A 12,171-nucleotide genomic window follows, 5' to 3' on the forward strand; every position below is an offset into this window, starting at 1 on the left:
GCGAACCGTATACTATTTTTAGTCGCGAAAAGTAGACGGTTTTGGAAAAAGACTTTGAAAATGCTCTCAGAACAGTCAGATGCCAGTCAGTGGCAAAGTCAAGCTGTCAGCGTGCGTGGCGAAAGTTATTACTTTCCACACGAGATAAAGAAAATTTGTAATGAGTAGAAGTGATGCTTTCGCCATCGAAGATAGTAGCGAAAGTACGCACTTTCCACCAAGGGATCAAGAAAATTTACTTTTTTGTCATGCAGTGATAACATTTTTCGGCTTAGACCGATTTTCAAAATCTACAGCTGGTGTGGAAGCTGAAACGTCATGTAAGAAGGTGCAGGTATGATCGTCGACTCAATAAAATCGATTGCAATAAAAGTGATCCTATCGGAATTGCCCCTGAAATATTTGGTTTTATGGGAGGCTTTGAAACTCTGAAGGCTCTGAACTCTAGAATGTTCTGATGACTGCAGATTGATTTGTGGAGGAACCAAATTACAACGGCATGTTCTCGAAATAGTAAGCCGAAGCCGTAAGTGTGCTCACTTGAAAATGCATGTAACAAGGCAGCGTGAAAATCGGTTTTCATTTGTAACTTCTTCTAGAATTTCTTATTCAACTGAACTTAGCGGCGATATGTAATTGCATCAATTTATTGTCAGGTTAATTTCTGACCATAATGGTAAGTTTGTTCTAGAAATTGTGAAACCAGAAAGTACCAAACATGACGGCTTATGGATGTCATATCGAAGAAATGTTTGCAATGCAAAGAAATGTTAGCTTATTTGGCAATTTTTTTCGACAGAGCACGTATAACAAGCAAGTCCGATCACTCTGATTTTTAGTAGCTACACTCAAATTCAGATTTGGATCACTATCAACGCACCTCTGTATTTCGATTTTCGATTTTTTCAAATCATACTGGCATAATTTTCGTGAAAATTTATCTTTAACATGAGCTCTTGACTTTGAAAATCAGTGTAACAAGAAAAATGTTAGATATTACTTCGAAACCAAAAAGTGGATTTTTTGACAGGATCCTGTAAATCAAAATGATAGGGAACTATAGAAAATGACTTTTATATATGAGGTCAACCGTCATGCTTTTGATGGTGAAATCCAAAAAACCTTTTCTGCCTAATTGGGAGCATGCCAGACTTTCAGAAATGTTGCTTTCAGAAAAGTATCCCGAAATATGACATAATATGCAAAATTTTGAAAATGCCTACTTTCCTCAGTGAGCCAATGAGGACATTAACTCATTTCCGAACTAGTACTGGATTCTGCTTATTATAAGTTAGAGATAAGTCGATGGCAACAATTTTTCAAAGATTGCCGGATACCTGACCATTAAAACAAACCGAATTGCCTTTTCTACTTGTTTAAAGAAATTTTCTACTTGTTTAAGTAATTTTTCAAATAGAAAATCTAATAAAAACGTGTATACCGGTCATAAGCCATACACGAATGCACAAACCGTACATAAACAAATCAAACTTTAAAATTTTACGGTTAGTTCGAGCAGAAATTTTGGGTTTGATAACGGGTTATTGACGTCATGGACCCAAATGGTTCCCTGATAAGATGAYTTTGCGATGAGAATCGTAATATTTCTCACTTTTGCAACGATGCCAGTGTTTCCAGTTGCTTAAACTGCGTTTCAATAAACGCAGTTTGTGAAACGTACCGAAACGCTGGTGAAAACGGTCCGTCGTTAAACGCGTTTAATTTCGGCGTTTAACATAAACTTAGTTTCGTCAAACTGCGTTTCGCTTGCTTCTGATGAAAATGGGCCTAACTCAATTGTTGACAATGTACTGTGCATTTGATACATTCCAAAGGATCAGTGGCGGTGCCAGTTTTCTTTTCTGCTTGGGCGAAGCCGGCGAAATCTATATGAAAATCTTTGACTCTTGTCCAACAGGAACCAAATATTTTGTGCTTGCTTTACGGAATAGTATTTGGCTTTACCATTGTGGACTGTTATCAAGTGCGATACAACGTGTAATAAAAAAATATGGCTGTGATGTGTACTGTGTGCAGTAAGTCACATTCGTAGCATTGCAATTTACGAATTCATGTGAAAAAATTCCATCCGGGTGAGTGCAGGATAAGAAAATTTCGGAGATTCTGAGAATAGACTTTTTTTAAATAACTTTTAGAGTACTGGTAGAAACCCAGTACCCATATTTAGAAGTTAAGAAGAAGAAGACTAGAAAATAATTTATTAATATAAAGTACTTAAAAATTTACTTTTCAATTCCCGAACAACTCGGAGCCACTGCAAAGGGTACATGTATGTATACAGTCTTTAATTTCTAATTCAGTCATAATTTATTTTTTAACAATTTTGGTAAAAATCATCCGCTTAACTTTATGGCTATACGTGTAAACGTTTTATTTGTCATTAAAACTATGAGCGGCTTTTGAAATCAAACTGAAAAACGAATTAACCCTTGCCCTCGGAATTAGAAGCATTGAAAAGCAATACGCGAGGTTTTCCATCACCCCCTCCTATCGTCATCTTCGGTATCTACCTGATTGGTTCTGGTTGATGCGAATGTTACACTTCGGACAGTATATATTTTCTTCAGAAAGGGTTAATTAGCATTAGTAGAATTCAGTTTAGTGGTTAACTTCAGTTTGGCTGTAATAGTTACACAATTATGAGTGAATTTTCCTGTTCTCTTAACGATAGTCCCATCGACAATACATTTCCTGTGATACAAGAAAATTATCAAGAGCAATATTTCGCTGTACAGCAACCGTATTCTTTTGCAAACGAGCAAGTTCCAATGGCAAGTCAGGATAATTTTCGAATAACGGTAAGTGATAGTTTTGGTTATATGTGATTGCTTTGCAAAACGACTTGTTCATTGGTTACTTAGGGATTTTAGTGGTTTCACATAAAGCTTGCATAATCTGATTCTTTTAGTTCTACATATCTTTATAACGAATAATTTTATTTTTTGAGTGAAATAATCAAATTTGAGTCTTATCTCTTACATTAAACAGGCTTTACTAAGAGTGAGGGCGTCTGTACATTTTTATCAACATTTTACTGTCATTTTTATCCCTTTTCATGACCTTCATTTTTGAACTAATATTCCATTTAAAATATTATCACCCTTGTTTTGGTCATCTAAGCTATTTGCAATCTTGTAAACGATTTAGTTTGTTTTTAGAGTGGTATGTGTTTTAAATATAACTATTTTCAAATTGAAATTATTTCGAGGACATTTTTATTTTGATATTTGCTCACCTGCAAACGAGTCTTAAATATAACGTATAAAACCATTCTAGTCAAATTTGAATTCCTTCTTTACTAACTTGCAATTGTTAACTTCATCAGATGGGCAATTATGAAATAGCTCAGAACCGCTTACCAGGAGTCAACCAGATGATCGTATGTCCACCATATCCACCAAGTAAGTAACCATATTTTAAATGTTGTAACACACGACTAACAAATGCTCTTGTGAATTTGTTTTACTGACCTTATAGTTGATCCAGATTTATTACCATTGCACAAGTTTATTTGCAAATTACTCATCACCGTATTTTGCGGTCTTTAAATTAGAAACGAATATTTGGAAAGTTTATTTCCATATCTTTAATATTTTAGTCCAAGATTTTGTGCTTGCCCTATTAATTTTAATTTTTTGCGTTTTCAAACGATTATTTTTATAACGGCTAATGTAATTCAGGAAGTAATCACAAAAATGATGTGATTATTATGTATACTATTTTTGAAAGGATTGGAAGCAATATAATATGTCTTGTTTTAGGTCAAAACTATCAGCCCCAATATGCAGATCTTTCAGCAGTGTTCGCGCGAAGCAGTCATATGATTAACCCAACATTGAATGATGTCAAGAGAGTTAGAACACAATATAGGGCACATCAAATAATTCAATTAGAAAATACGTTTAACAACAGCAAATACCTGTCGAGGACACAGCGAATTAATCTTTCCGAACAGCTGAATATGACTGAGAAGCAAATAAAGGTGTGGTTCCAAAACAGGAGGATGAAGCACAAAAAACGAACTCGTTTGGATCGTCCTGTTAGCAGCAGTGACTGTTCCTATACGATAAACAGTTCACCAGCATCAAATCCTGTTCAGGGTCCAAGGCAAATTCAGATGTACGAACATCTTCCACCGTTTACTTTTGGTAGTAATACAATTGAGCCCAATTCTACATGTCCTCAACCTATTCCCAATCAGCTCAATAATAACTTGTCGGCCTCAGAAGAAGAATTGTTAAACCTGTCAGATATGAAATTATATGAATTTGATTTTGACGAAGTTGCAAATGTATTAAATGCTCTTGGTTAAATTTATACTACTTTAAGGGTTAGTGACGTTTCGAAAAATTGTATCAAACTCATTAAAATGAACCTGATTATAATTACTAATACGTACGTATACGTACTTATTATTTCTGTGATGTACCCTACTCTAATACACGATATTGTTGTTGTTATTAGTTAGGCAAATTAAAATGTTCCAAAATTCAAAGGTTAAGTTCAATTTGTATTTATTTTTCACTTAATTTTATCCAGAAGGCGTTCCATGTCAAAGAGACATTACTTTAACCACGTACGTACTCTAAGTCCTAAAATAAGTCCAGTTTGTTTTTCCTATACAGGGTGTTTGGAAAATGCGTTACGAAATTTTTATGGATGATTCTCCATGTTAGAATGGTAGAAAGTCCCGTAGCAAAAATTTGAAATCTGAATATTTTCCTAATTACGACTCTCAAACTAATTTCTCTGCTGATAATTTTTGACTTATTCTGAACAGTTTTTCGTTTCATTCATCAAGCTTATAATTACTCATACATTTAATACCAATTCGTTTCCTGGGTTTCAGTCATTTATTTACTTCGTTGTTTCTGTCTTTTTCCATTCCATAAGACATGTTAAAATTGGCAACAACGTATACACCAGTAAGTAGTTTTACAACACTATAGAATGAGTTCTGGTCTGTTCCGAAATATTGTCTTCCTGATTCCTAACCAGTTAGTTCAATAATTTTTAGATAATTTTAAAATGTCTTAATATGTATAAACTGTAATAACGAAGTAACTAAATGACTGAAACCCAGGAAAGGAACTTGTATTAAAATTGAATTACAGTCAGGAAAAGTAACACGAAAAATTACTCATACTGTGATTTGGTCATTTATATAAATAAAAGCGCCCTTACCAGATTGGTGATTAACTTAACATTTGTAAAGTTGAGCTACGCTGAAAAGGTTCAATTTTTTCATACATAAAATCTTACCTTTGGTATTCTTAGAAGTTAAATATAATATTTCAAACACTTTTACCTCAAAAGAAGAGTAAATGTTCAACTGTTTGAAACGCAAATTTCTACTTTTTTTTAAGAGAGTATTAAATATAATGGTTTAAAATCTATATATAAATATCAATACTTCAGTAGAAAATCTGACAAACTCTTGGACTATTTCTAAAACCAGCTCCCATGTGAATTATCCCACTAAAGAATGGTATGAGCTAGTAGAGATGTTTCGTACAATTGACACACGTGGTTCTAGTGTTAAGAAATTTTATCTTGCAAAGACAATTTAACTTCACCAAAAGGCAATTGGAAGTGGTTGAGAGATTCCAGCACTTTAAAGATTTAAACTGTTGGTCATTATTGCTTACAAATATCAACCTTCTTAAGTGTCTCTCATTATCTTTATTCATATCAGCACCAGGGGGTAGTTCCGGGTGTAACCAACTGTAACTTTCAGAATCAAACTAAGGTGATACTTTTTTACCTGTAGATATAGGGTTTCAAAAATCACGGTCAAATATTTACTGTGAGGAAAAATCTTAATGCTATAAGCGGCTCATAACACGTAGCTCTTTCTAAATTTATTCAGCAAAAATTGTTTGTGATTTTGCATCAGCACGTCAATGCATTACCTAGCCATTTTAAAAATGTATAAAGAAATATCACAGAAGAGAAGCAGCATGTTAAACATTAAGAGTACAAAAGCCTCCATATGAATTACAATACAAGTGCGGTAAACATAAGTATTTTGTTTACGTTGTAACTTGTATAAAAAACTTTTTGTTTTCGTAACGTTCTGCTCCTTCTTGTGTTCGGATTGGATCAGGCAACTAATCGTTTTTTATTTTTAAAGTGGTTTAAACTTGAAGGAAGGCCTATCATTTTCATGTTTTCGAATAGAATTATATGGTACTGAAATATAACGAGCCGTTTCGGTATGTCAGAATGTTCCTCATTTCCGGAGAGATAAATTATTTTAAACTTCAAAGATTGGAAAATTTTACACTTTTTTATCTCTCGTTTTCCAGGTTACGAAAGGTTGCCTGTTGGACAGTTGACAGGAAAACCTTCGGGGTATGAATGTTTAATTCAATTTTTCAATAGCCGATAAGGAGCACAGCCTCACTCTGATCTTGGTTTGCATGCGGAATCTAAATGGGAGCAAGACAAATTATAATTTGCAAAGATGAACGTTTGCCAGTAGATTTGCTTGTTGCTTTCGAAACATATTTTTAAGTTTTTGCGTAAATGTGTTTAAATGGACTATAAATGAGTATAGTCCATTCTCAATAGGAAAAAGTATCTTTATTCAACTGATGCCTAACGGTGTGCCCCCCTCGAGTTAGTTTTGGCTGACAAACTTGAACAAGTTCATACAATTGCAGAAAAAACTGGAGCTTTCAGTCAGAGTGAAAGACAATTACCCATCAGGTACCAAAATATAATTTCCTTATGAAATTCATTTAAGTATTTTGACACAACAAGGGTTAACTTTCACGGTCTCATCAGACTTTTCCGCTCTTTCAGACAGAAAGGACCATTTAGACGGAAAAAAATATATACATTTGTAGGTTTTGTTCAAAAGATGCATGTCTTATAAATATACACATGTATATGAACATAACATCTTATAATATAGGGACGACAATATCCAATGGCAAACTTGGCCTTAATTTTTTTTACTCAAAATCGGTTTCCAAAGTTAACTCGAATTTTCAATTTCCATTTTTATCTTCTTGCAATCGATTTGTTTCGATTCTCCCTCTATCGAGGTTGGGACCTTGAAGTCACCTTAATCCTAAGCTGATAATAATCCGCGGATTTGGATTCAGCAAGCGAAAATACTATAGAATATACATAAGTGTCTCAACCCCAGATTAACTGATTTACTGGTGATGTCTAAAACAAAGAACAATATTTTTGATAGGTAAAAAAATCAGACTAGTTTAAATATATACTTGCTAAACTAAACGGTAATTGAAACGTTTATTTTTACAACGGATAATGTAATTTAGAAAGTAATCACAAAAATATTGTTATTTTTATGTATTCAATTTTTTTATGAATTGGACACATTGTATTATGTCTTGTTTTAAAACAAAACGATCAGCGCCACTATGCGGATCCTTCAGCAGTAGTCGCGCAAAGCAGTCATATTAATAAGCCTACATGCAATCCTGTCGAAAGAGTTAGAACACATTCAATTGGAAAATTAATTTAACAAAAACAAATACTTCTCGAGTACAAAGCGAATTCCTCTTTTCCAACAGCCGAAGCTGACTGAGAAGGAAATAAAGGAATGATTCCAAAACAGAAGTGAAGCACAAAAAATAAAGTAATTGTTCTAGAAATTGTCCTGTAAGCAACACTGACAAGGTGTGTCCTGAACATCATTTGATGCTGGTGAATAGTTTCTCCTATAGCAGAAACTATTCAAATGATGTTCAGGATCCCAGGATTCAAAGCTACGAACATCTTCCACATTTTACTTTTGGTACTAATATATTTGAGCCCAATTCTACATTTCATCAACCCATTCGAAATCAGTTCACTAGGAACTAACTTGTCAGCTTCGGCAGAATTATTAAACCTGTCAGATTTACCTGGATTTACATGATTTAGAGGTTGGCAAAATTGTAAAATGAATTAAATACTTAATCTTCGAAGATCCCATAATTTTAATATTTTTCGTGTCTCTTTTTTCCACGTTACAAAAGATAATGTCCTTCTGAAAAAGGTTAGGGGTCCGAATGTTTAATTCAATTTTTCAATAGCCGTTAAGGAGCAAGGCCTTATTCTGATATTGTTTTTACTCCGAATCTGAATGGGAGCAAGAAAAATTGTAATTTGCAAAGATTTCGTGGGTAAACCTTGGGATGAACGTTTGTCAGTAGGGTTGTTTGTTGTTTCCGAAATATACGTTTGTGGTTTATCTAAATGTGTCCAAATCCACCAATCGGGTACAGTGTATTTAAATATAGAAAGTCAAACAACAGAACGCAAAGATGTGCACTCAATTAGTACCAAATTTGGGGATGTTTCCGGTGACCTTCACTTGCCCAACAGGCGCAAATTACGTAGTACTCAACCAAAACCGGTTTGTTCATCCCATGCGGATTAACTAAAATTCCAAGAATTCGGAAGAAAGATGCAAATTCATTTGACTGAGGGCTGCCTCAAATTAAGCACATGCAATTAAAAAGGATGCAAACCCACGCAAAGAGATAGTGAACAGTGAGTCATAAATCTTTGGGTACATTAAGGGTTAGTTGGGAAGAATTTTGTGACCGAAAAAGGTTTAGGTAATGTTGGTACTAAGTAGCTTCCGGTCGCCATCATTTCCCGTGGTGTCTTTTGTGATACGCAACTTTCAGAAATTATTCTACAGGGTGGTTCAAAATTGGCGTCATTCCTTTTAAGGGGTAATAGGGGCGCACTTGGAACGTACGAGAAAAATATTGAAATTTTTTTTTCGATATTTTCTTGAAGATTTTAACAGTTGAAAATCGAATTTCAACTTTGTTATTACATTATACAATCACTGACACTTTCCCAGGCAACAAATAAATACGGGCTACATTTCTACCACATATGTAAGATTACATTAAACCATTGGATTACTGAACACCGGTATAAATTGAGCAGGTTTTAATTAACACAGGCACCTGTTTGGAGTTACAGACTCAAATGTATGTTTTCGAATAGTTTCGACATAGGGTGCGTCATTCAACGATTCCTGTTGAATTTACCGTTTATCCTTTTTTTATTTATTTATTTATCTATGGTTACTGGAGTTTTAAATAATTACGAAGTTACAGGTATTTACGTAATGTTAATTAGGCCGATTTCCCTGAAACACATTGTTGCCGTTTTCTAATTAGCTTTTTGCAATTATCTCAGTTTTTAATAACAATAAATTTTCTTCGCTATTTTTTCTGTACTCCCAAAACACCGCCAGACAACACCTGCAGAGGAATGACGCCAATTTTGAAGCACCCTGAATACTTAAAGGTTATGTCTACTAAAATATTTTTTTGAATTTAAATAAGCTGGCGTTGTTATTAACAACAAATTTGTAATCATTTTTTTCGGATGTAGTAATTCATCTAGTGTTATTTATGATGAAGTGATTGTTAAAGAATTAGAAAGTAATAATTCTGTTCTGTTCTGTTATTTATTGTATCTTGTTATGTACTGTTTTTATGTGTAATGCAATACTTTTTTTACAAATTTCTTCAAATCTTTTCAAAACTCGTTCACATAAGAATCAAATTGGCCATTCTACAACAATTTCATTCAGATTCCTGCTTATTAAAACCGCATTTGAACCCAAACAGAGGTTCCACAGCAAAACAGTAAAAATTATTTCCAACTTAATAGTTTTCTACGACAATAAAATAACCCAGAACCACATGAGAGATAGATCTATATTAAGAGAATCGACAAATTACTTTTAAAATTAACCTTAATTGGGAGCATGCCAGACTTTCAGAAATGTTGCCAAGGTGTCCCAATTGGAGAGGGCCGCCCTACTGAGATACAGGCCTCTAAAGGAGCGGAGATGGTAGAGTAGAGTGCCTTTTTTCAGTTTAAGTAGCTACTTAAATACATTATTTTCCTGTCTTTATTGTAAAGGGTGAAATAAAACTATTATTGCACTCCACCTAGGCCATCCCTGGCAAACCGAAATGCTAAAAATGTTTTCATTGGTCTTTTTTAAGAGCAATGATGTACTTTTCATCGTAACAAAAAGTGACTAAACTGCATGAAGTATTCTAAAAGTTATTTACAAAAGTCAATTTTCAGATGCTCCGAAATTTTTTTTAAAAGAAACTAGGTAGTTATGTTTTCTAACGTCCCCTGTACAAAGCACGAGCGACTAGCCATACCAAGAGTACTTTGGCTGCCTGACTTCCGCATGCGCATTACACGTCTAGAGTTCAAAACAACAACATTTTTTCGCGCCATTCGCGGTTATAACGTAACCTCAAAGGTATGTTATTATTTAATTTTGGCTGCTTGACTTCCGCATATGCAGATCTACCAAGTTCTGTTAAAATGACGCAACGACTGATTTCATGCGCAATTACCTTTTCGTTACTTGCTTTTGGTGAAAAATTAAACATCCAAAAATGAAAAATAATCAATGAGTTTACGGAAAGTGTACTTTCCTGTTTTGAAAAGAACGTTACGCCAGCGGATAATGGTGGACTACTGCATTCGGATATTTAAAACAAAAAAACCAAACTAGGTAGTAAATTAAAACTTTAATTATAGTCTGACTATGTTCGATACAACAGATTTAACGCAATGTTATTTGATTCGTCGAAGTCTGGTTTGGTAAATGCTCTACGTCGTTTAGAGGTGCCTTTTTTTTGTTTTGTATAGCCGTCTCTGTTGCGAAATATTTTTATCCTGTGGTAAGTTATGGGAACTTTGCATTGTCTTAAACGAAGAACCCGCAATACTCTCAATTGCTGCCATAGTCGTTCGGGCAGGATTCATTAATTTTTTAAAAACCTCAAGTTGTTCATTGGACTTTCTACTGTTAATAATTCTATTTAGTTCAGCGGTTTTCTGTTGCATCGTTAAGTGAATACAAGTCTTCGTCTTTCTTATCCTGGATTAAAACTTCAATTAATTTTTATTCTTCCGAGCTCTGTTCTTCCTCAATTATTGTCCCATGTTGCCCCTCATTGTCAATATGTCTCATTGCACACAGTACACGTCACAGCCATATTTTTTTATTACACGTTGTATCGCACTTGATAACAGACCACAATGGTAACGCGAAATACTATTTTGTAAAGCAAGCCCTCAAATAATAACATACCTTTGAGTTTACGTTATAACCGCGAATGGCGCAAAAACAGTTTGTTGTTTTGAACTTTAGACGTGCGATGCGCATACGGAAGTCAGGCAGACAAAGTAGGTACTCTTAGTATGGCTAGCCGCTTGTGTACAATGCCGGGAGCATGCCCACATATTCCGAGACACCCTTTATAGTAAAATATGCCAAGTTTTGGAAATAGCTACTTTCCCCACTGAGCGGTTGGGGTAATAAACTCATTAGTCTTAATTCCTAACACATAATCCCATAGCAACAGTAAGGCAAAATTTGCTTGCAACTTGGCCATCAAATCAAGCAGGATTTCCATCAGTAAATTTGAAAGAATAATACGGCACAAAATCAAATTTTCTTGCAAGCGTTTCCTTATTTTTGGGATACGACGGCGATCAGATTACCTTTGTCAGATGGCTTTTACCTATGGATACTCCAAATCAACATAAAATTATTTTATAAGCTGCTGTAGTGACGAGCACTTAATATTAAATTCGATAATTCGGATTTAATTCGGATAATATTTAAAATAACTTTTTAAATGTGTCCTTAAAGTTGGTGCACAGTATCCGGAAATATGACATAATATGCAAAATTTTGAAAATGTCTACTTTCCTCGGTGAGCCAATGAGGACATTAACTCATTTCCGAACTAGCACTGGATTCTGCTTATTATAAGTTACAGATAAGTCGATGGCAACAATTTTTCAAAGATTGCCGGATACCTGACCATTAAAACAAACCGAATTGCCTTGAGTGAATTCGAAAAAAAGTAAGTCACTAAATATAAAAATTTTGAAATCATTTTAATTAGGCAGATTTGAAATATACCATAAAATATAAGGCCGATTTTCACCAAGATCTTAAACCAGTTTAACGTCTGAAACTCAGTTTGACGCGCGAAACGGATTTCACCAGAACCTTAAACTTAGATTGTGCTTAAACGCGTTTAAAGAAACGAACTGGCCGATTTTGGGCGTTTATAGCTTTAAACGCCGTTTAAAGACTTGATCTAACCTCACTGTGTA

At 34.4% G+C, this 12,171-nt stretch overlaps 1 protein-coding gene across 1 annotated transcript; it reads left to right on the forward strand.

The window, feature by feature from the left end:
* The first annotated feature begins 2,357 nt into the window (after positions 1-2,357).
* Positions 2,358-4,521, forward strand: LOC125505834 (homeobox protein Hox-A4-like). Its single transcript, XM_048670530.1, has 3 exons — positions 2,358-2,819; positions 3,347-3,422; positions 3,783-4,521. Exons 1-3 carry the CDS (start codon positions 2,661-2,663, stop codon positions 4,331-4,333), a joined length of 786 nt encoding a protein of 261 aa, XP_048526487.1. The 5' UTR covers positions 2,358-2,660; the 3' UTR covers positions 4,334-4,521.
* The last annotated feature ends 7,650 nt before the right edge of the window (positions 4,522-12,171 follow it).

Source organism: Dendroctonus ponderosae, unplaced genomic scaffold (assembly GCF_020466585.1).
Source record: "Dendroctonus ponderosae isolate FM_Combo_2020 unplaced genomic scaffold, Dpon_F_20191213v2 Dpon_F_20191213_1, whole genome shotgun sequence".
Taxonomy (NCBI): domain Eukaryota; kingdom Metazoa; phylum Arthropoda; class Insecta; order Coleoptera; family Curculionidae; genus Dendroctonus; species Dendroctonus ponderosae.

Bases quoted from the DNA above. Each gene is read 5' to 3' on its own strand.
- LOC125505834 (XM_048670530.1), top strand. From the start codon at position 2,661: ATGAGTGAATTTTCCTGTTCTCTTAACGATAGTCCCATCGACAATACA. The intron at 2,820-3,346 runs GTAAGTGATAGT...TAACTTCATCAG, and splicing joins AGGATAATTTTCGAATAACG to ATGGGCAATTATGAAATAGC. The intron at 3,423-3,782 runs GTAAGTAACCAT...GTCTTGTTTTAG, and splicing joins ATGTCCACCATATCCACCAA to GTCAAAACTATCAGCCCCAA.